Source organism: Psammomys obesus, unplaced genomic scaffold (assembly GCF_907164565.1).
Source record: "Psammomys obesus unplaced genomic scaffold, mPsaObe1.curated_primary_1811, whole genome shotgun sequence".
NCBI classification, from domain to species: Eukaryota; Metazoa; Chordata; class Mammalia; order Rodentia; family Muridae; genus Psammomys; species Psammomys obesus.
Window position 1 is genome coordinate 2471031 of NW_026585690.1, and position 25089 is coordinate 2496119.

Here is a 25089-nt window from a genome sequence, read left to right on the forward strand (position 1 = left end):
CTGTTTATTATTGTTACACACACACACACACACACACACACACACACGTAACTAAAACCCCTTGTGTCTGTTTAGTGTTACTTGTATGCAATGCTTTTAGGCCTGACCATTGGGTAACTAATTTGTGGGCTCATCCAAGGGGAAGACAAATGCTTCCTCTCACAGCAATTGTCAGTTGCCTGTAGGTCTAGAGATGGGCCCAAGAAGATCTCCTCTTTCCACATCAGCATGGTTCAGTATTCTGCCTGATCTCTCCCGTCTCTGTTTTTGAGATAATCTCCTTTTCCAGTGCTAGCTGGCCTAGCATTCACTATGTCAATCAGACTGGTCTCAAGTTGTGGTGATCCTCCTGCCTCTGCCTCTCCAGAACTGGGATTACAGACCTGGTGCTTGACTTTTCTTATTTCCTCCCTTCCAGTGTTGATTTACACAAATTGTTTTACCTTTATCTGTTGCTTGCAACATTGTCCAAGCAAAAAATATTTACTTTCTTTTTGGCTTATCGTGTGAGTCCCTGAGAATCAAGAGGGAATGTGCTGAGTCATTTTCAAGGATTCTTCAAATTACCTTCCTTCTTTTTAAATTGTCAGAGATGATTGGTTAGGGCAAATGATCTAGGAATCACAGGAAACCTTATTCACTTACTTTGTGGTTTTTACACGTGCTAGGTGGGATACTACTATACCACATCCCAGTGGTGTTACAGTTTTGCCTTTGTCCCCAGATGGGGACTTTAGAAGAGAAATGCTCCTTTCTTCCCAGTCTTTTAGGAATGGGGTGGAGAGAATGGGTATGGGGTACACCCAGAATCCCATGTCTTTCTCTGAATTGTCACTTTTTTTCTGCCACCCAATAAGACATCACTTCCAAACATGGGAGCATTCTTCTACAAACTAACTTTACCTTCATTGTTTGGAATTAAAGGCATGTACCACCACACCTGGACCTAAGCTTTTCTTTGCCTGAAACTTGTTCTATAACAGGCCTTCTATAACAGTTCTATAACTGGCCTTGAACTCATGTGTCATGGATTAAAGCCATAACTATTCCAGCCGGATCACACAGACCTAGAAGATGTTTGGATGTGATATCCTGCCAGAACAGCCATGTTCCGAATTAACATTCTTCTACACAGGACTAACAGGAGAACTTGTGGGAAGTCTCCTGCCTCCAGTTCCCTTTCCACACTAGGGCACACTAGGACCACAGGCGAGCACCACCACATTCAGCTTTACAGGAGGTCTCAGGGCCCGAACACCAGTCCTCACACTTGTATGAAAAGTGCTTTCACTTAAAAAAAATCCATCGGTGAATAAGACAAAAGATAGAAATCAAATGATCATCCAAAGGTAAGAACGTAGTACCTACGTATTGATGTTCAGAACCCATCCTCAGTATACGCAAATAAACAAAACCTCCCTGGTGCGTAACGAAAACTCTTTGGACATATGTATATAAACACTGTCTTTGGCAAGCCGGCAACCCTAGAGCTTAGAATTGGCCAACAGCTCTCTTCCAAATTACTTTTCTAGTTTTGTTATTTACTGCTGTGTCATCGCTTACAAATTTTAAATTTTGTAAAGCTAATGTGAGAGAGGATAAGAGCAACTAGTATGAATTGCATATATATAAAATTGTCAAATAATAAACCTAATTCATTAAAAAAAAATACAAAGAAAGAAGAGCTGCCTTACCCTCCCCAGTACACACACTATTGTGTTTCCTTCACAACAGGTCTCATGCAGGTTTTTAATATCTGTGGTCAATTTGGCAATTTCAAAAAAATTAGCTTTAGGTTGCTTTTTAGTGAGCAGAGTCAATTCTCTGTAAAGAAAATTAAGTACATTTAAACAGTATCATTTTAGAATGAGCATAGTATTTTGTTTCTTTCATTTTATTTTAATAATATAATTATTTTATTTTTGAGATTATAATATAATTAAATAATTTCCTCCTTTCCTTTCTTCCATATTTTGAATTTCTACTTCAAGGAACCAAAGGTGTCTAAAGACATTAGCAAGTATTAAAAAAAAAATTAACTTCTTTTGTGATCATGCATACCCATACAAAGATCAAATCTCAATAACGTCAAATACAGTGCTTTTCATCATTTAAAGATGTTGAGTTGCAGAGACATTGAAATGTAAACTTGATAGCCTTGGAAATATGACAGCCTCTTTCCAACATTAATCTCATCACACAGAAAAATGAATGAAGCATGGGGCTTATCTGTGCCTATTGTCAAGTCCTAGGAGTTTCTCCAAAAATAAAATATCCCTGCTCTCCAGGAAGCCCAGTGATGTCACTCACTGGGACAAATGGTGATTTAAAAAAAAAAATACATGAGTTCAAGCTGGAAAGGATTCATTAGGACCTTCTCCATCCCTTTGTTTTAATTGAAAAAAAAGAGGTTTTTTTCCTCTACTCTTTACTATAAAGATTCAGTTAGTCTCTGCATATTTATTTATTTATTACTGTTGTTATTATTATAATTACCCTCTATAATCCCAGCTGGCCTTGAACATACTACGTAGCTCAAGATGACCTTGAACTCCTGATGTTCCTGCATCTAGCACTCATGATAGCATAGGCGATATGCTATCATGCCCAGCCAAGTCTCTGCATATTTTTTCTAAGTTTTACTTATATTTGTAATGATTTGGATGTGTGTGCCTATTTATGAGAATATGCATGTGTGAGTGTAGGTGCCCAAGGAGTCCAGAAGAGGGCAGCAGGTTCCCCAGAGCTGAGTTACAGCTGATTGATTGTGAATCATTCAGTATGACTACTAGAAACCTAAATTGGGTCCTCTGCAAGAACAGTATCTACGTTTCATCTCCATCCCTATGTCCTTGCATCTTAGTGCCCCAAATCTATCATTAATTGAGGGGTTTGAGCTGATGAAATAAACTAATGAAGGATATAATGGGTACAGTTGAGGACTGTGATTTCATACACAGCTCTCATGCCATTTTTAAACAAATAAGCTGCATAGATATAGAGAAGGATTCCAGACATATATTGGCAAACACTGTTAAATAATGGGTAAATGGCTTTTCAAAGTAGTTAGTCAAAACATCTAACCTACCAGAAACAAAGCACACGAATTCACATAGAACACTTACACTGCTCTGGCTACTTTGTCATTGAATTTGATCCCGATTTCACATAAATGATGATGTCTCACAGATATTCCTCTAATATATTTTCTGATGGGTTCCAACTGAAAACAGAAAACAGCTTGTTAAAGAAATGTGTTAGTAACAGAAGATGTTAATAACATCATTAGGAAAAGATAGAAAACCAAAAATCATGTACGTTCTCAACATTAGAAAGTCTTCAGCCTACTGACTTAAGAGGGAATACCGCAGAGAAATAACATGACAAGACTTTTGCAAAAACAACACCTGACTTCCCACGAGATCAATTGTCTTAAACCTTCATAAGCAAACTAGTGTCTAGAGAGCCACCAGAAGAGACTCAAAAACTGCCTTGTCGCCTCCCTTTTCTTTTATGGAAGTCATTAACCATTTTATCTTGGAAGTGTAGCAAACTGCTTAGCTGTGATAGAAGCTTCGATTCTGCATGTTAACTTCTTCACCTCCAAAGGTTTGTTTTCTTTAATCTTAAGTTTCTACTTTAAAGTGTAGCGTATGGGTCACAATGTTTCCTTCACATTTGGTTTCTTCACTGGAAAATTTTCCTAAATGTGCAGCACACACCTACGGTGTTGACCATGAGCAGATGCAGTAAAACCAGCTAACAGGTTTCCCCATTGTGGTGTGTGCAGTGTCACTGTGATGTCCGTTCCAAGTGGCTCTTGTTCTGTCGATTATATCGTATACCAATTGTGCCTGTGATCAGAGCATGGTGAAGTCTCAGAGACCCTCAGGAAAATAGGCAAACATATTTGTATTTTATTTTGAAGTGCTAAACAACGAAACAGTTCAGTAAATAACCACGGACTTCCAGGCTTTAATTAAAATGAAACCAAGAGGAAAGAGAAGTGAAGGCCTTGCTTAGGAACTGAGAATTGGCTTCTAAAGGAACCAGAATCCACCAGGATAATAATAGGTAGGTCAGAAATATAAAGAAATAGCTTCAGTGAAGATAGTTTCAAACACGGAGTTTTTAGCCCACGCAGAATCTCTTCAGATACACTTGCTTTTTGTTTTTTTTGTTTGTTTGTTTGTTTGTTTGTTTGGTTTTCTTTTTTTTAATATACAAGGAGAGCTAGGTAGAAGAAAGAGATAAAATTCTACGAATTTTAGAGGAAATGAGATGGTTTCTTACTGTGAACAATGAAGACATCAAGACAAAACCAGCCATAGTTGGTCTTGAGTTATTTGTTTTAGTGATTATCAAACTACCATTAGTTTTCAGCACAGCATGTAGAAAAACAGCCTGAAGTTCTTCTCTCCCCGCCAATGGGGAACCCCACACACCTGTGGCCCTAACATGGCTCTGTTAATATTTAGAATGTTTCTATGTTTAGAGCCTTTAATGAGCACACGCACACAAACTTTTTAATCCTAAAACTAATCACTAGTTTGCATGTATCCAACAAGGGCCAAAAGGCTAAAACATCTCCTGCCCCATGGTTTTCTGAGAATAGACTGATCATCATTATCCCATCAAGAAGTAAAGTCTATATAATGGCCCATTCCAATGGTGAGGTCTTACAATGTTTCAAACAGGAAGATGTGGTAGAAATGATTTCTGAGGCTGCATTACAAATGGCCATCCAGCCTCCTTTTTGTCCACTAGAAAACTCTTTTCCAAAGCTTTTGCCCTCTGGGCACCATGCTATGAAACAGCCCAATGTAACCCTAGCAAAAATACTACATGAACACACTTGAGGTTGTGCACACAGAGAAGAAGAGAGGGTGCACTAGTGATCAGAAAATCCAACGCCTCCTGATTCCCAGATCCAGGTGTTATCTGATTACAGCTATACAAAAGGTCAAGAGCCAAAAACGCCCAAGGGAATTACTCCCTGAATTCTTGATCACAATGTTAATGGCAATAAAAAAATTAACATTGTTTTATACCTCCAAAATATGGGTTTTTCTGTTATGTATCAACAGTGCCTGTGCTTAAACGTTTATTTTCAAAATTGTCAATGGGCTCCTTAGTAAGGGGAACAGGGGCTGTCTCTGACATGAACTCAGTGGCTGGCTCTTTGATCACCTCCTCCCTGAGGTCGGGGCAGCCTTGCCAGGCAACAGAGGAAGAAAATGCAGCCAATCCTGATGAGACCTTATAGGCTAGGGTCAGATGGAAGGGGAGGAGGACCTCCCCTATCAGTGGACTGGGGAATGGACATGGGAGGAGATGAAGGAGGAAAGAAGGGTAGGATTGATTAGGGATGAGGATAGGGGCTACTGCTGGGATACAAAGTGAATAAATTGTAATAAATTAAAAAATATATTAAAAATATTTCATCCAAAAAAAAAAACCTGTCGCATTTCAAGACTTAGATCTGTTTCTTTTTAAAATTAACTCTGTTTATTAGGTCTGGAGAAGAGCTTTGGATTCTGCATCTCTGACATGCTGTGAGTTGATGTTATGCTCTTGGTCTACAATCCAATTTCCACAGGAAAGCCTTAAATGACAACTGAGCAATGTATACAATACCTTTGTCTGCAGGCACTCTGTTTTATTTTCGTCTTGACAACATGACTGAACAAGAAGACATGGTCTTCTTAGCAAGAAGACATGGTCAAAATAGTGGGTCCATATAAGAATGGATGTCTTCTAGAAGTTTCATAGCTGTACCTGTAAGATGACAATTGCAACGTTGTATGGTTTGGCATTCAGGCACATATGGCAATGTCATTCCTAACACACAGCGTTTATGCATTTTGTGTCTATATGAAACTTCTGAAAATTCTGGTGATTGAGAGTTGGTGGAACTTTGCCTAAAAGCATCAAATGTTGGCTGTGAACAAATCACCAGAATCATTCCCTGGGTGCCCATGAAGTGACTGCGACAAGTGGGGAAAACATAATCAGAAATTTAATCTCCCCACTTTCTCAGAGAGATGGAGAGATAGGAAGTTGAGTAGTTTAAGCTGCACTATAATGCACGATTATTCATCTGGTTCAGGAATTGGCTTTACAAGTATTCTTGGTGGTCAGTAATCTCTCAAGGTCATCCAGAAGCCCTTTCTAGACTTTTGCAGTCAATGTCATTGTCTTTTAACACCTGCCATTCAGTATTTTTACTTGTTACTAAATTCCCTGAAATTGTGTTTCCTCACACTAGTCTGTGGAACTTTTTTTTCCTCAAAAACAGACTCACGCATACATGAATATGCATTCAACGAAAGTCAACACCATACACCAAAACTTGTACATTCACACAAATCCATTTCCTTTTCCCATGTATTTCGGAACACTGAATTTCCAGCCCTTGTAGTAAAGTCGGCAGCTTTTATCAATAAAATCTGAATGGACATGCTATGCCTCACTTCTAGGCTTGACCACTTATTCCTCTGAGAGACTCTCAATCCTCTTTCTTTAAACACATGTTCTTGAGGGTGTAATCCAAAGCAGAGGCATCTGAGATTCAGTTACTCATCATATAAGAGTGGTCAGGATTTTGAGCTGAGCTGGGAAAAACTGAGCTGCCAGATGTCAAAGTATCCAAGTAGGGCTGGAAGCCAGCATGAAAGGCACAGGCACACTATAGTTAACTATTTACTAGGGTCACAGAAGGGGAGAGATAAAGAAAGACTGCCAGGTCTTCTGTTTCATTGTCTCCCCCGATGATCAGGCCAGGTGGGGATCACAGCCATCAACCTAGGGATCAACAAGATGGCTCATTTGGGTAGAGAGATTCACCATGCTACCTAGTGACTAGAATTTGATACGATACCTGAAACACATGTGAGGGGAGGGGAAGAGAAATAGCACCACAAAGTTGTCCCTTGACCCCCCCCACACACACACACACGCACGCACGCACGCACGCACACACACGTACGTGTTTGTACACAATGACTTTTTATTAAAAAAGGAATTGCCATATATATTGAATCTTCCCAGTCCTCAAGGAGCCCTGGGAAAAGCTCCTAGAGTTTCATGACGCCGGAGCAATGGCGGAAAAGAGCTAATGAGACTGAGAGCAGGAAGGCCTCTGCTGAGAGTCCTGGCCAGGAGGCCTCCAAGAAGAGACCCTTCAGCAAGGAGTAACAGCTCTGTTTGGGAGCTAGGTGTCCAGGTGACCCAAGTCCCTGACCGTGACCTTCACTGTACTGGCTGTGCTTCTTATCTGTTGAGGGGATGCATTAGGGTTGCCTGAAGCTTGTGTAAGCAACAGCTCTTTAATACATGAGAGTAGCCATATTCATATTTTGCCTCTTAATGCCACGCATTTCGGAATGTGCCTGATACGTGATCCCTTAGTCTCTTCTAACTGTCTGAGGGCACATGGTTCTTTCACGAAGCTGCAGAAATCTCTGAGGGCGTTTCTGCCCCCTGGAAGGGTGAATTAAAGAGGTTTGGATTACTCGCCTCACTGTTATCTAGTCTCCTCGTTTACTTAGACTAACATGGGTAAAATCTACCATCAGATCACCACTGAGCTCCCAGGCTCTGGGTCCAGCAGCTGGATTCCTCATTTCAGTGCCTGACTCAAGTAATATAGCCACAGCCGCACTCCATGGGAGCCACAGGAGTCTTCTGTTCCCTTGTCCTTTCCTGGCCCTAAACCCTAACTCCTCATTAGCACCTGACTGAACAGATGCAGCTCCATGCTAATTAGGATTCCAGACAACCGTCTTGGTAATACCATAGTACTATCTCTCACTCTGGGATTACACGGTCTGTTGTCTTTAGCTGAAGACTCAACCTTGTTTAATCTACAATTATTGTTCGTTTCTTGGCTCAAATGACAGACCCCATAGCGCACCTCTCAGGTGTCATGTCTGAGGGACAGCTCCCCAGGACTGGGGCCTGTTACTGGCCTCTCTCTCCAGTGATCTCTGCTTTTCATGGCTTTCCTAGGTCAGCCTAGCCCTCTGCACCCTCTGTTGTACACGAAGAGACAGAGATGCCACATTTTCAATCCCTTCCTATCCCAAGCACTGAGGCAATCTTGATTCTTATGTTTCCAAAGAACAAGAACTCACCCAGTGGCACTGGACCAATAATCCAGCAGGCAAGGATGCAGAAGACAAGCAAGCCTCCACAGGGCAAGGTGAACTATGCCAAATAGCACAAGCAAAGGACGGCCTGGAATCTGGACTCGTTTCTCCTCCCTTTGGGCCATCCCTGGGGTGGCCTGGGATGATCTCCCCCGCCCCTCTGGAACAGATGGCAGCCTCCTTCAGAGGCATTCTTACCTCCAGTTTAATCTGTTACTATCTGATGCTTCAGGTGCAAAACATATACAAAGTGCCGCTACCCATGATGCTAAGCCGTTCACTACTGGAAAAGAAAGGGTGCCTTCCTTGCTCTTGTTCTTCACAGAGGGCAAACGGGTTTCACGGGAGCCAGCTGGAGCCCAACTAGAGTGGCTTTCCCGTCTTCACCAAGTCTTGTCCTTCCCCTTCTCTAGTCAGGTTGGCTGTTGGGTTCCTAGTCACAAGCCCTCTTATTTGCCTTCCTCCATGTTGCGATGCTGTGTTAACCCCAGCATCTGTTTAGTACTAACATTTGTATCTCAGCACAGCACCGTAAATACTGTTTCCTGCTGCTCTCTCTAATCAGGGAGGTGAGCCCTTACAGGGCCTGGTCATTTCTAATCATCCACAGCAGACATTGCCAGTCCTCATAGACCCAACGGGGCATTAATGGCCATCCTCTTCAGAAGAAAAACAAATGTATCATATAGCTCAAGTTCCATTTTACTTCCATAGAATAAAACATTGCTTTCAGAGAACGGTAAATGAAAAAAGGGTCTGTCTTAAAAACTGGAAAATATTCTTCTTAAAATGGGTTCCTGGTATCAAGTCAGGGCCAGCAGCAAGGACCTTTACTGAGCTGTCTTTCCAGCCCCTCCTAGATTTTTAAATCTAAATTCACACGTGCCAGTTGTTGGCCACAGAGAATGTACCATTTTCCTTTCCCTATGAGCTTGCTTCATTCTCCAACAGTTGGGAGAAGTGGCTTACCTCGCCTTCAGGGACACGTTATTCTCCTCAGCCATCTCACAGGCCAGCTCAGGCCTTGGACTCAGGGGTGTGTCGCTGCTGTCTGCATCATCCTTCTTGTAGGACAGAAAGCACTTGAGTCGTGCTGTATTTTTCACCTTACAACAGTCAGTGAGAACGTGGTTGTCCACTAGCCCTTGGTTGCTGCAAATATGTGTAAGGAAGGTGGCCGTCTGTTGGAGGAAAGGGTGACATACAGGGGAACTGTAAGAGACCGGAAGTGTAGGAGACCAGCATCCCTCACCACGGGAACGTTTAAACTCAGTGTGTGACACTGAGCTTTGACTCCAGTAATCTCTGCACACAGAGATTTTAAGTTTGATTATTCATTCTGTGTGTATGTATATATTTTAACTTATTTTGTTTTTTGTTTATTCTGTGTACACATGTACATATGTGTTCACACACTTACATGTGTGCATACAAGTGTATGGACGTGCATGTTGAGAGGCAAAGGCCAATTCACTGAATCTTGATCATTGCACTGACTGACCAGCACACTCCAGGGATGTACCTGTCTCGGGTCCCTGCTGCTGGTGTTCTGAAAATGCACAGCCGTGCCTGGATTGACATAGCTACTAGGATCTGAACTCAGGTCTTCATACATGTACAAGTACCTCAGAGACTGAACTACCGTGTCGCCTCCTAGACATAACTTTTAAGTAAAAATCAGTAGATATTCATTTGTTTTTACCACCATTTACCTATTACGTATGGTGAGGGGTGTGTGCCTTGGAGCAGTTATAGAGGATGGAGGACTGCTCGAGGGGGCAGATTTTCTCCTTCCACCTTATGGGGTTCCTGGTATCAAAGTTAGGCTGTCGGGATTAGCAGCAAGTGCCTTTACGGAACCATCTTCCCAGCCTCTCTTTGGTTTTTAAACCTAAACTCACTCTGACCACAGAGAATTTACCATTTCCCTTCTCCTCTGAAAGTGATTCATTGTCAAGCAGTCGGAAGGCTTTTGAAAGGTAACTAGATATAATTCAGAATACCCAGGGCAAGATATTTTTAATGAGAACTATCCACCAAAAAAAGCTACTAATTTGCTTTATTTCCTCCTCACTTTTCGTTTTGTTTCCATGGGAACGTATTTTAAGAACTGAACTTTGAGCCAGTGTATGTTCGTTGTCAGCTCTCCAACTGGAAGTGTAATGATTTCAGTGTTTTCAAATGTTTTTTAGGTGGCAGTAAGCGTGTGGGGTTTGGTAAACCTCAACTGGCATGTGCATTTCACATTTGAAAAAAAAATTAATAAATTCAGAAAAAAAGTCATCTTTTGAAATGGAAATTAAAAAGGCATCATTCTAAGATAAGCATAGCCACCAGAAGAGCCTCCATTTAAAATGTAGACTGAGGACATGCCTTCATTATCCAGAGTCTAGTACACAATACACAGGCATTAGCCCCAAGAGATGAAGCAAAACAACTCCACGAGTAAAGGAGAAAAGTCACTCCTCGTTTATATGTTACATTATTTAGCATGAAAATACTTGATCCTGAGACTCTGTTCTAAGAGAATGTTAGTGTTGACCGAGGATTTCCCAGGAAGGGGGCATGAGATGGCTCAGTGGCTAGAGGCACTTGCTGCCAAATCTGACGGCCTGAGTTCAAGCCTTGGGACCCACACAGTCAAAGGAGAGAAATAGTTTCCACAAGTTGTCCTCTGACACCCACGTGTGTCTCACACACACATGCATACAACCCCCGCCCCCCACAATTCAAAAACTAAAATATTTTTCCCCAAAAAATTCCTATTTTACTGAAATTGCTGGTCACAAGACAAATATTTTGTAACGAAGCACTGATAATGCTCCTCATTTTCTACTGACTGGGAAAGAAATCTGTAAAAAATACTTGTTTCTATTTCTTATTCTTAAAGAAATTTCTCTTACTTTTAATTTTAAATCAATTTCCCAAAGTCTTTTGTGTGGAGATGTCAGACCCCAGCATTTTGGTGACTCAGCCAGAGAAATCAACACAAATAAGCTCACTGCTCTTCCGGGCTGTGACTCACTCTCTTGAAGGCCTGGCCCTCCAAACCTAGGCTCCCAGAGAGAACTTGGTTAAATGTAGGTTCCGAAGCTACAAAGCTTATACCTGGCATGTGATTCACATGCATATTCTTGCTTTCCAGTGTCCTGCCTAATTATTCAACCAATCCTGTTTATAGCGGTATCTTTGGTTTATCATCTAGCTTAGGAGGAAAAAACAAAACAAAACAAAACGAAACAGCTTATGCTCCACCTACCAACTGATGAGCACACTCTGTAGGCGATTCATGTGGCCTTGGACTCTTACACTTTTCAGCAAGATCCAGCAGGCCTTTAGCTAAGGTTTGGACTTCTCCATAAGCTGCATCCTGAAGAAACTGAGCGACCATGATGCTCGCACTGAAACGTAAGAGCTGAGTATCAAATGTGCGGTGACTTTGCCCCCTTCCCCTTCCTTCTTTGTCAGATCATCATCACCCTACTCTCCCAAAGTAACTTCTTCTCAAATTTCAAACAGAGAATACTGATATCCAAACTCACGCGACTCCTAAGTTCTCTTCTAGGTGATCCTGGTGGTTAACATGCTGCCTGGCTGGGAAGAAAAGGGTTTGTTCATTGCCATGATTTGAACACTTTTGGGCCCCTGGCTTCCATGTGTTGAAATACTAACCTAGGACAGGAGTTTGTAATAGTCATCAGGTGGGACCTTTATCCATGGAATTAGCATCCTTATAAAAGAGGCTAGGGGAGCTCATTCATCCTTTCTATCACATGCACGCATAGCAAAAAGCTATCACTGGGCAGAAATAATAAATCTGCTGGCATCTTGGGCTTGGGCTTTTCAGCCTCAGATACTGTGATACCTAAACTTCTGCTGTTTAAAATTCTCCCATCTTGTGCTATTTTGCACAGCAGCTCAGATGGACTAAAACACTTCCCAGCTTGAAAACCTCCTTTAAATTCTACAATCTGCACTTCTTTTAATCACAATTTTCCAGATTTATTTTCATTATCGGTAATGACAAGAACGCTTTAGCACTCTATATCTTCTTTTGAGCTTAAGCTATTTGCTGTGAATTTTTTTTTAATAATCAAACATAGCTGAACTCTTTCACTGTTTACAAGTGAATAGCATGTAGTTGCATTCAAACTTCTTGCCTTCTAAGCATAAAGAACCAAGTTCAACCAAGTTCAACCAACAGACACTTGAAAAAAGAGCTAGGCATGGTGGTGCAGGCCTGTCATCCCTCTGATGAGGCAGAGGCGAGTGGGTCCCTGGGACCACCAACCAGCTGGCCTACACAGCTTGGCAAGCTCTAAGCCAATCAAAACCCACATGAAACAAGAGGACACCAGTACACATTTTAACACGAGAGTGGGAAGCTCATGAGGCCTTGACCCTAGATAGACAACTACAGGCAGCTAAGGAAGACCACGAGAATTGGTTATCTAATGTCATATGTCAACCACCACCACCAACAATTATAGGGGAAAAAAGCCATGAATTTGAAGAACATAGGAGGATTTGGAGGGAAGAAAGGCAAGAAGAAAATGATGCAGTTGGATTATGATCTCAAAAATACATATTTTTTTTAAAAATCAGGATGGATGGCATCTGAAGCATACACACAAGATTGATTGCCCTCAGGCCTACACTTGCACACAGAGACACAATGTTCTAAATTATTTAAACTCAAGTGATTTGGTTAAACTGTTTTATTCTGCCGGGCAGTGCTGGCACATGCCTTTAATCCCAGCACCAGTGAGGCAGAGGCGGGCAGATATTTGTGAGTTCACGGCCAGCCTGGTCTAACAAAGATTTCCAGGACAGCAGGGGCTAGGACAGAGGGGGACTCTGTCTCAAAACAAACAAACACAGAACAACAAAACAAAAACTCTTTTATTCCTTCGTCAGAAGCTATTAGCACATCCAGGAGTAAATGTCAGCAGTTGGGAATATAATCCCCAACACTGACAAGTTTGCTTAATTTGGCAAAGAAAGTGTGTCCCACAGTTTGTATTGCTCATCATTTCCATCTTTGTCACCCACTCACCGCATAGATATACACTTCTCCATGGAGTTATGTCTTCCTCCTCACACTAATGGTTTCTAAAGAAACAAGCAGCTTCCTGTGAAGTAAGTAAACGATCATTCATTCTTACTATTGCTACACAAAACAAAGGCTTTAAAGGCAGCTCTTCAGATTTGAACTTCTACTTATAAAAGATAGGACGAAAATAACCTCTTTGCATTTATGGATGAAGTATAAGTTTGAGTGCTTTGGGTGGGTACAAAGATTAGATGAGGGGCTGGGAAGGTGACTCGGTGAACACCATGCTTGCTGTACAACCATAAGGATGTGAGTTTGGATCCCAAGAATCTACCTTAGGGGTCCAGCACATTGGCTTGCATCAGTCATCCTATTGCTGGGCAGGAGGATCCCTGGAGCTCACTGGCCAGACATTCTAGCCAATCAGTGAGCTCCACATTCAATAGGAGACCCCGACTCAAGAAAGTTAAGGTTGAACATCAATTGAGAAAGACAGCCAGTGTCAACCTCCAGCCTATACATACATGTGTACATGTAAGCACACGTATGCATGTGTACACAAACACATATTGCCCAGGAACACATCACACACACATACACAATATTAAATGAGAACCTATATAAAGTGCTGCCTGGTGATAACGGCATGAAACAATGTAGCTTTTATTCTATTTATTCCTGCAGTCATTCGCATTTTTGCTCTGTTTAAACCACTTAGCCAAATTCAAACAGTGGCTTAAGGGTAGCATCCTCTCCTGTAGAATGGGGACAAACAACAACAACGACCAAAAGCTAAAATGAGATAGTCCCAGAAGAGTGGCCTCAATGGATCAGCCCTCTTTCTCTAGTCATGGCACACACTAGTGTCCAGCAACTTTCCGTGACTCTTTTGATAGTGATGACCACCGAGAAAGATAAGCCTTTCTGGGCACATGCCAGTAATGATCTTGGTTACTCATCATATCCTTACACAGAGGCTACACAGGCTGACCCTGGGATTTCCTACCTGCACGTAGCAAACTTGTTTGGAGAGACTCACATTTAATGTAGCTGAAAAAAACAATAAGAGAGAGAGTTTTAACAATCTCCATTGTTTCAGATGAATTTCCACCATTCAAGAGAAATGAAGATTTGGTAGTCTTTTCAAGCAATTATGGTTAACCATTAACTTTTCTCGTGAATTTTTCTTTTCCTTCAGGCTCCCACGGAGTCACATAAAGTTGAAGAAATTCAGGACAATGAAGAAATATTGGTATTTATTAATGAGTACAGGCAATGTCAACCAATGATTTGCTCAAGATTACAACACACAGGCCTTGTAAAAACAATTGATCAACATGTTTGGTAAATGCCAGTCTACAATATCTCGTTTCATAGAAAAGCTTGTTTACATGTGCAAAGTTCTAAAGAGGCAAAGAGAAAGCGAACATGTGCTGCCCTCAGCCCGACAAGTGGTCAGCAATCAGAAGTCAGTGCTAGGCCTATTTTCAAGACCCTGTTTCCTTTAAGATCTTGTTCTCCCTCTCCTGGGTTAATCAGAAAAGGAACTGTTACACCAGAACCAATGCCTTGAATAAAAACATCAGACAGCCACTCCATTCAGACATCCTGTGCCCCACCCCCCAGCTCAGCTAAATTGAAGCCTCCAGAAGAGCCCTCCTATCATAGATATTTGAGTATTCGTAAGAGATTCTTGAAAATGCAAAAAGTTACTAAGTCTTCAGGGTAGAATTGGGACCACAGTTAACGTAAGTGGTGAGGATTATTTAAACAGTGGCCAAGGAATGAGATTTATGGTGTAACTCATTTTATGCATTTTACTAGAAAGCAAACAATTTTAAAACAACCTTTTAGGCTGGCCTTTGAGATTAAGCAAAAGGAGGGTCTCCAGATACAGAAGAAAATGGTGATTCGTGGTTTTGCTGGCTGGCCTGCTGGAGACGGGGTCTCCCTCTCTACCAATTGGTCTTGAGACTCAATCTTCTTGCCCCAGACTCCGCAGTGAGTGCTGGGCTTGCAAGATCTCTGATATGCCCACCAGTGATGACGTCACAGCAAGCCGAATAACGTAATCCTTGCCTGCATTGTAGTTCAAAAGGGCAAAGACGGGGACCGGATATCCTAACAACCCCCCCCCCCCCGCGATCACTGCCCACGGCTAGTAAGCAAGACTGCACCGTGAGGCCTATTGTACTCACAGGCACCTCTAGTGCTGCAGAGCCCTCCCTGCGTCAAGTCCAGGTGCTCTACTCACTGATGCAAGCTCTGTGTGAGCACAGGACAGTAAGTGTGAAGTTCCCTCGCTCCAAATCCCCTCTCCTCCAAGCGAAGGGCAACTCCCGCTCTAGGATAGCCCTTCTTCCCCCTTCTCTGCTATCATCCTACTGGTCACCTGAATCGTGTGTGTGTGTGTGTGTGTGTGTGTGTGTGTGTGTGTGTGTGTGTGTGTGTGTGTGTGTACTCTCTGGCATAGCAGTGCCCTCCGTTGGCGTGACAACATGCTCTGGGACAAAAGTCCTCATGGACGCAGATTCAGAATTCAGCTTTCAGAATCTGAGTTTTACATATGCCGCCCTCAGCAGAATCTTGATCCCAAAGCAGTTCCAATATTAGGCACAGAGTTAAACTAGCCAACTGTATCTGTTTCACTCCTGTTCATAATCTCTTACCTGTTGTTTAAATGAAAACCCCTTCTTATGCTCATATTGGTAAATAATCAAAGAACAAAAAAAGCTTTATGAACGTGTCTATAAATTCAGTGCTATCACCCGGTGGCCAATGTACTTGGTAAGTTAAGACAGTAATGGAGTTCATTTCTTTTTAATAAGGTAGCATATCATACAAAAATAAAAACCATACACACACACACACACACACACACACACACACACAAACCCAAACAACAAAACACACAGACTCTTAGGCCCTACATTGAATTCATAGCAGTAGGAGTTTGAAGTATCTCCAGCCACCACACATGCACAAACCCCCAAACAACAAAACACACACATAGGACCACAGACCCTGAGGCCCAGGATCACAGACCCTGAGGCCATACACAGCAGTAAGAATCTGAGCTATCTCCAGCCACCACGCACAGCCTCAGCCATCACAGTACTCTGGCAAAGGGCAAGGGTCTTTTCTTATTGTTCCATCCACTATAGCCTGGCTGCCTGCTGGCCTGACACCTTCCCCCACTTCAGAACGACACAAGAGCCACGTCCGTTTGACTCACATTCTCTCGTCTGCCATGCCCCACACAGCAAGGATCTAATAACTGTTTTGGAATAAACGAGTGAGATTCTGAGAGTCTGTTTGAAACACTATGCCAGGATAACCCTGTGGATGGCATCCTGGGTTACACGTTAAAGCGTCATCACCTTTGTGGGCACCATGAAGCGCTGGCTGTGGCTTTTATGTTAGAGAAGGCAAGACAACCAAACTCAGAACCAGGCTCTGCTTCCTGGCACTTCTGCACAGCTCTGGCAGAGTAGGAATTCTGGTGTGGAACACAGAGAAAACCCTCCTGCTGCTGCTGCCATTGTAAATGTTCTTCAGGCTCTCTACGTGTATTCCTTTATTGTGTGTGTTCACATATGTGTATGGGTACCTGTAGATAGAGGCCAGAGAACAATTGATGGGAGTTGATTCTCTCCCTCTACCATCTGGGGCCCAGGAATTGAACTCAGGTCATTAGGTTTTTACCCACTGAGCCATCTTGCCATCACTGAGCAAGAGATTTCTAATACACATCACGTGGATGAACCTAAGAAGCAGCATTCACAAGTTTGTCCTGCAAAATGGGAATAAAATGGGAATAAAAATATGTACTCCAAAATTGTTAGAACTAAATGGGGTGATTCATAGAAAGCGCTTGGAGCCATGTTTTACACATGCCATGGAAACTGGCTCTGAGTGGGGCCCGTGGTGTGCTAACACAGGCTCATGCCTTCAGATCCCCAGTTCCTTCTCTCTGTGGCAACAGTGGGGCCCAGAAACACTGTTCCCATACACGGATACACAGAGTCCTGACCTCCAGAGAGTAAGGCAGGTCCAGCAGTGTAAGAGAGATGCTAACAAGATAACTGGATCATGACTGCTCAGTTGTGTTCGTGTGCATTGCATGCATACGCTCATGCATGGGTGCGTGTGTGTGTGTGTGTGTGTGTGTGCGTGTGTGTGCGTGTGCGTGTGCGCGCACACGCCTGCGCCCACGCACACATATGTATGAAGGCACAGGTGCTCCTATGTGCTTGAACATATGGAGGCCAGAAGTCAGTCTCAGGTACCATTCCCAGGATCTGTCCACATTGTTCTTTAAGACAGGTTGACTAACCAGGAAGCTCAGAAAGTCTCTCTGTCTCTGTCCTCTCCCCAGGGTCGCGATTGACAGTGCATATCGACATGGCTGACATTTTTCTGTGTGGGTGCTGGGAATCAAATTCCTTGTGATTGTAGTGGCATGGCTAATCTTGGTGGTCCCTTAACACACCTGAGAAGAGGAACGCTCAGTTGAGGAATGGTCACCATCAGATGGACCTCTGGCCATGTATGTTAGGCACTTTCTGGATTGGAAACTGGTGTAGGAGGACCCAGGACATTATAGGTGGTACTGTCCTTGGGCAGGTGGACCTGGACTCTATAAGGAGAGCAACAGAGCCAAAAAATCTGAGCACAGGGGTCTCTCCTGAGACTGATATTCCAACCAAGGACTATGCATGGAGATAACCTAAGACCCCTGCACAGATGTAGCCCATGGCAGTTCAGTATCCAAGTGGGTTCCATTGTGATAGGAACAGGGACTGTCTCTGACATGAACTGATTGGCCTGCTCTTTAATTACCTCCCCCGGAGGGGGAAGCAGCATTACCAGGCCACAGAAGGAGATAATGCAGCCACTCCTGATAAGACCTAATTGACTAGGATCAGAAGGAAGGAAAAAAAGTCCTCCTTTATCAGTGGACTTGGGGAGGAGCATGCATGCAGAGGGTGGAGGAAGGGAGGGATTGGGATGGGAGGAGGGAGGGAACCACGGGGGGGGGGGAATACAAAGTGAGTAAAGTGTAATTAATAAAGAAAAATAAAATAAAATAATCAAAAAAAAAGAAACATAACTAAAGGGGAGCCTGAAAGCAAGACAGCAAGGACTAATCCCCGATGGTCTTTTCATCAGTTCCTGCCTCCAGTTTCTTGTCTTTTTTTTTATGTCAATGTTTTAGTTTATTTCCATTTTTTAAATTAATTTATTTTTTATTAATTATAGTTTATTCACTTTATATCCCAGCTGTAGCCCCCTCCTTCATCCCCTCAGGTATCAAAGCTGATGATGAGACTCATAGCTAAACTTTGGACAGAGTGCAGGGAATATTATGAAAGAAGGGGGAGATAGAAAGACCTGGAGGGAATAGGAGCTCCACAAAGAGAGCAACAGAACCAAAAAATCTGGGCCCAAGGGTCTTTTCGGAGACTGATACTCTAACCAAGGACCATGCATGGAGATAACCTGAACTCCTGCACAGATGTAGCCCATGGCAGTTCAGTCTCCAAGTGGGTACCCTAGTAAGGGGAACAGGGACTGTCTCTCACATGAGCTCAGTGGCTGGCTCTTTGAGCACCTCCCCCTGATGGGGGAGCAGCCTTACCAGGCCACAGAGGAAGACAATGCAGCCAGTCCTGATGAGACCTTATAGGCTAGGGTCAGATGGAAGGGGAGGAGGACCTCCCCTATCAGTGGACTGGGGAAAGGGCATGGGAGGAGACTAGGGTGGGATTGGCAGGTTCCTGTCATTAGTTCCTGCCTTGGATTCCCTTGATGAAGGATTCTAACCCATAAGGTAAGATAAGCCTTGTCTTCCCAAGTCACTTTTGGCCATGGTGTCTATCAGCAACAGAAGCCAAACTAGGACAAGCAGCACGCACTTTGCTAAACGCGCCAAAATTGATTAATTTTATGATCTGGTTGGTTGAGGAAATCATTTGAAAGATATCATTATACTTTCACTTTATTGCCTTTTGCAGTAACATGATTCAAGTAAGGGTTACAGAAGAACCTTCTATTCCATTCTTCTTAGGAACTGAACTTCAGAACAGAGAAGGAGGCTGTAAGCTGGTACTGGCTGGAAAGAAAAAAAAAGATATTTCATGCAGAGAAAGAAACAGATCTCAGACAATCACCATGTATTTAATAAGATATCACTAGTGTGACCTATGAGCTGTACATGGAGTTGCAAGCCAGCCCTCTCCTGGGTCCAGGTCTCTCTCTCCATCTAGAAAATGGTGTCACAAGTCTTGTGTAAACTTGAGAGAAAGGGGCATCCTTCATGAATATTTTTTGAAACCGCAAACATATTTTTGTTTACAAGGCTCTTCATTTATATGTTGATTATGCCTCAGCAGAGTAATTTTTTTTTTGAGACTCTCAAAAAAGACTTTGGAAAGAAGGTCATGGAGGTAGTCAGTCTGTCTAGTACTCCCTGAGAATTTAGAACTTCTCTTCCTCTCCGCCACCTTAGCTCTTTGAGGTAAGTCTGTAGTCTATAGCAAATATTCCTGGCTGGCCTGGAACTCATTATGTAGCCTAGGCTGGCCTGGGACTTCCAGCCATTCTCCTGTCCCAGCATCCCAAGTATTGTGATTATAGAAATGTGGTACCACACCAGGTTTACCTCTCTAGAGACTCAGCTGTCTCTCTTTTCTGATTCAGACAAAAGAACGCCTAAAGTAAGAGACACGAGTCACTCAGGCTTATTCCGAGGCTGCACAGTCCTGATGCACAAATGAAGCACTCCTGCCCTTCATACACTGATTGGCACCCAGAGAGACATGTGAGTACCTGCACTGGCATTGTGAGCTCCTAGGCGTGTGGGCCAAATCAGAAACAGACATTTGATACACAAGAAGGAAAAAGGCACGGGGGCCGAGCATTCCCATGAAGTTTGGACATTTGATTGAGATAGAAATGTTACCTCTGGTATTTATCTTTGCTTCTCAGCAGCCTGACTTTCATTATCAATTTTTGAACCCTGGGAGAGAAAGAAAGAAAGAAAGAAAATCATAGGAAGAAACGTTTGAGATAGTCATGTTTAAATTTAGGGAGCATGCTCATCTGAGTTTTAAATGAAGATATAAATCGCACACATACTTACACAGAGAGAGAGAGCATTTTAACTAACCTTGAGAAAGTCTTTTTATGAAGAACAAATAAATTCATCTTTCTTTTTATGCTGCTGTTAAGGACACATTCAGACAAATGCTAGATGGAGATTAATATCCTCTAATTAAAGTAAATACATTTTAGCAAACTAATAATTTTATCATAGTATTTCCAAAGACTAAGTCACTCAACAAAATAGAGGGTTCTTGAGCAGAATGAAATACGTGTGTAATGTTCGTGAGTGTGCATGAATGTGTTTGAGCTGTGAAGTAGTTGTGAATTACACCATGAGCTGCTAGAAAACGAAGAATGAAAAAGGAAGTTGGAGGCTTCATCATGCCTTCCACGAGCTGTCCACTGGGCCTGACACTCACAGGCACCAGAATCACACCACAGCAGGTCACTAAAGACGCCACAGCCACGGGAGTAAGAGGAGCAGGGACACTCCCTCCCTCCCTCCCACTCCCTCACCCACATCTCCCTCATGTACCCATGTACCGTCAACTGAGTGACCTTGGGAAGATCCAGAAAGATGACACAGCCACCTTCAAAGCCTTCCCTTCCTGATACCCTTCCTGCTCATCTCCCTTCTCAGCTGACTGCGACTTCCTTGGCAAGTCACCTTGACCCCATTTCATTAAGATGACAAGAGAATCAGAGTCAAGGGGTCAGGAGCAATGGCATCACTTCAGCACACTTACCATCCTGATTTACTGATGACTGGCACAGCCATATCTAGTGGGAACAGCAAAAGTTATAAAACCAGCACAGCTGCCTGACAAAGATCTAGAGCCATAAAACTGAGTCATACGATGCAATTACCTCCGTGCTGTCCTTTGCTTTAGGTCTTGCCCTCCATGAGCTGCATGCTTGGGGGGATTTTGATATTTGTACAACTTGGGGATAGTGGACTGATGGGAAAGTTCTTATGAACCATTTATGCCTTTTCCCAAGAGCACTGCTTCTAAGCTTCCCCAGGAAAGCCCTGAGCATACTACCCCTCCTGCTTTTAGGGAGATATCCTTATCTGGCCTACTTGAAGGTCGCCCTTATGCCCTGGAGGTCGTGGCTCACAGATAGACACCAGAGGCCTCCTTACGAGGCTCCAGCTCTAAGACACTCTCGGAACATCTGCCCCTGTCCTTACTCAGGAACAAGATAATCAGAACAAAGTAAACTTAAAAAGGTAAACAAGATTTGGTGGGCTAGAGGAGTTGGCAGCAGAACAAATTACAAGTCTCTCCCTACTATACGCTCAGGTGCTTACATGGCATGTAAGATTGGGGGTAGCATATGATATGTTCCTCAAGAAAAGATACAGTAACAAAATTAGATTGACTGGAGCTATCCCTGCCCTACACAGCAGCTTATACTAACAGACAAAGAATGGCATGAATAAATGATAAAAGAATGAAGAGTTAAGAGCCCCCCTTTTCTTAGATAAGTTAGCTCATGCTGGATCACTGTAGTGTCATATAACCAAGAAACAAAAGAATATTAAGATTAGACAAACAAATTTTATAAATATATAAAATAGAAACTTATTATGCCAGAAATTGAATAATAACTGCAGCAGCTGTGGCCAGAGGACTTTTTCTGGGCCTGATGACACTTGGCACTTTGACCATTAAAAGTTGATAATACACTGCTTGGGACATGGCAATCTGCCCAGACTGGCTTGGAGATTTTTCTTTCTGTCTAGTGCCCTTGAAACTGCAAGACTGTTAAAAGTTGGGTTGTGGGATTGATGAGGAGAAATGATTGCAAAAAAAAAAAAAAAAAAAAAAAAAAAACTCTGTTCTGTCATGGTTTATCAATGATGGCTAAACTTTTGACCAAGAGGAAGTTAAAACACATGTCCAGGGACAAAAATTATACGTTCTATATTTTGGAACAACATGTATCTTTCCCTGTCTACAGAGTTCTGTATAAATAAGCACTCTGTCAGTCAGCTAGGCTGCAAGCTTCCCCTGACCGTGTACCTGATTCACTCCTCCCTTGCTGATTCCTTCTTTCCTCTGCTGGACCTGGCCATCATCAGGAAAGTGCTCACCCCTGCCACTCACACGCAGATGATGGATGTAATTTTGTTTAAGCGACACAGAAAAGACAGCAAGGTTTGGAACCAAGTTTGCTTGACAGTTTTTCTTATGCCGGAAAGCTTCTATCATGGATATCTAATAAAGTTTAGTTTGGTGATAACTGAGTTCTCAAACTCAGGACTCTTGGACCTGAGCAGAGAGGAGGAAGATCCCAAAGAGAATTCTCTCTTGTTCATTGTTCCAGAGACACCTGTGGACTCTCAGTGGGAACACTACCTACCTACCGCTGGGCTGAAACAGGCTTCAGGCTCCTGCACTTGGCCACATTTCTCCCCAGCAGCTGTGAACTTTGCGAACAAACATAAGCGCTCCTCATCTGTTATCTCTGGCATCCACTTCACCAGGTTGACCATAAACCTGTGTTCAAATACACCCAACAGAGTCGGTGAGGGATTCCTCTCTGTAGCTCTTCTTCCAAGTGTTTGTTATAGAAACACATGTCCTAGGCTTCAAATGTGGTGAGTGTAAAAAGTTTAAACAGTCCATTTCTGCAAGGGTCTGAGGAAACTTTCTAATTCATAGAATGGACTCTTTGAGGACTGTGTAGTCAAATGGACCCTACTGGACATGGTAGGTGTTCTACAAGATTCATATCCAAAGATCAATTTCCTTTCCTCAGTAGCTAATTGCTGTTTCTATTACACTTGGTAGAGACAGGTGTTTAAATTCAAAATCACGGGTCTTCATTTGTGAAAATAAAACTCCTGCCCCTTTGCATCTCTCCTGTTTGAAAACACTGAAATTCATTCTCAAGACAAAAATCCATACCGATGAAGATGGTGAGGAGGCTCTGTAGGTAAAAGTGCCTGCCGCCATGCCTGTTGACCCAAGTTTCATCCCCAGAACCTACATGATGGGAGGAGAAAACCAACGGCCACAACTTGTCCTCTGACCTCTCAACTCGTGTCTGTGTGAGTGCCACATGTCACTCACTGCCTTCATGCGAGGGTGTGCAAAGGCACACACACACACACACACACACACACACAAATAAAATATAATATTTCAAAATATCCGTATCATTCTTTCTCAAAAAAAAAAAAAATCTAGCTCATTTGCACAGTAACCCTCAGGCTAATGCCTGCCCCGTCTTTCCGAATGACAGCCTGGTGGATAACCTTTGTTTGCTTATAAACAATAGCAATGAATACACAGTGTTGTTTTGTGGCTAGAAACAGTATACATAATTTGTTGAACAGAACAAATTGCATCAGCCCAAGTACGGAGCCATCATGGTAAATTTTCCGAGACAGCTGTGCTTTCCCGCTGTAGAAGGGAGGGGCCGGGAGAGAGTTTGTACCTGTCTTTCTTATCCTGAAGGTCCTCCTGGTGAGCCTGGCACCAGTCTGCATGCACAGCAGATACAAGTGCAGAGACCGAGGGGAGCACGTAGGTTGTGTCAGCTTTCAGATGCTCAAAGCAGTGCCTTCTGAAAGCGAAGTCTGCCTTGCAGCACTGGTCCACAGCAGGATTGATAGTTCGGTTCTCATTTATTCCACATAATTCTCCAAGAACCAAATCCGCCTATACCGAGGAGAAGTGGAACATGGACATGATTTTAAAATTCCAAAGAACACGTTAATATGTATACGATTAGACAAATAGCTAGTTCTAAGGTCACCAGCAACCACGCTTAGGAAAACACAAGTACCTGTGAGGCTTAAATGTGTTGCAAGAATTTAAAGGCTATATAGGAAAAATTCAACCTACATCAATAAAATGCCTACAGGTTAATTCTCTCGTGTCATATACACATTTTCTATTGTACATAGAGTTGTGAAGAACCACTCCAAAGTGATAACATGGGTTTCTGGGTGTACCCCCATGCCCATACTCTCCACCCCATTCCTAAAAGACTGGGAAGAAAGGAGCATTTCTCTTCTAACATCTCCGTTTGGGGACAAAGGCAAAACTGTAACACCACTGAGATGTGGTATAGTAGTATCCCACCTAGTATGTGTAAGAACCACAAAGTAAGTGAATAAGGTTTCCTGTGATTCCTAGATCATTTGCCCTAACCAATCATCTCTGACAATTTAAAAAGAAGGAAGATAATTTGAAGAATCCTTGAAAATGACTCAGCACATTCCCTCTTGATTCTCAGGGACTCACACGATAAGCCAAAAAGAAAGTAAATATTTTTTGCTTGGACAATGTTGCAAGCAACAGATAAAGGTAAAACAATTTGTGTAAATCAACACTGGAAGGGAGGAAATAAGAAAAGTCAAGCACCAGGTCTGTAATCTCAGTTCTGGAGAGGCAGAGGCAGGAGGATCACCACAACTTGAGACCAGTCTGATTGACATAGTGAATGCTAGGCCAGCTAGCACTGGAAAAGGAGATTATCTCAAAAACAGAGACGAGAGATATCAGGCAGAATACAGAACCATGCTGATGTGGAAAGAGGAGATCTTCTTGGGCCCATCTCTAGACCTACAGGCAACTGACAATTGCTGTGAGAGGAAGCATTTGTCTTCCCCTTGAATGAGTCCCCAAATTAGTTACCCAATGGTCAGGCCTAAAAGCATTGCATACAAGTAACACTAAACAGACACAAGGGGTTTTAGTTACATATATGTGTGTGTGTGTGTGTGTGTGTGTGTGTGTGTGTGTGTGTAACAATAATAAACAG

The 25089-nt window shown here is 42.7% G+C and overlaps 2 protein-coding genes across 4 annotated transcripts in view; both read right to left on the reverse strand.

Annotated features, from left to right (window-relative positions):
- LOC129668492 (alpha-fetoprotein-like) overlaps positions 1–14331 on the reverse strand; it is a 42476-nt gene extending 28145 nt beyond the window's left edge. Inside the window, 8 exon segments of the mRNA XM_055596500.1 lie at positions 1695–1824; positions 3126–3223; positions 5638–5694; positions 5697–5778; positions 9120–9331; positions 11410–11551; positions 11693–11744; positions 14210–14331. Coding sequence (XP_055452475.1) covers positions 1695–1824; positions 3126–3223; positions 5638–5694; positions 5697–5778; positions 9120–9331; positions 11410–11551; positions 11693–11744; positions 14210–14294 — 858 coding nt within the window. The 5' untranslated portion in view covers positions 14295–14331.
- A 4855-nt stretch (positions 14332–19186) lies between these two features.
- The window catches only part of Afm (afamin), a 27332-nt gene continuing 21429 nt past the window's right edge, over positions 19187–25089 (reverse strand). Inside the window, exons 12-15 of one of the 3 annotated variants that reach the window (XM_055595929.1) lie at positions 23758–23981; positions 22682–22814; positions 20168–20224; positions 19297–19318 (exon numbers count right to left, since the gene is read on the reverse strand). In XM_055595929.1, the coding sequence (XP_055451904.1) occupies positions 20177–20224; positions 22682–22814; positions 23758–23981 (405 nt within the window). In that variant the 3' untranslated portion in view covers positions 19297–19318; positions 20168–20176. Of the gene's footprint in view, positions 19319–20167; positions 20225–22677; positions 22815–23757; positions 23982–25089 lie in introns of all 3 variants that reach the window. The other 2 variants (XM_055595936.1, XM_055595946.1) reach the window with 2 other exon arrangements.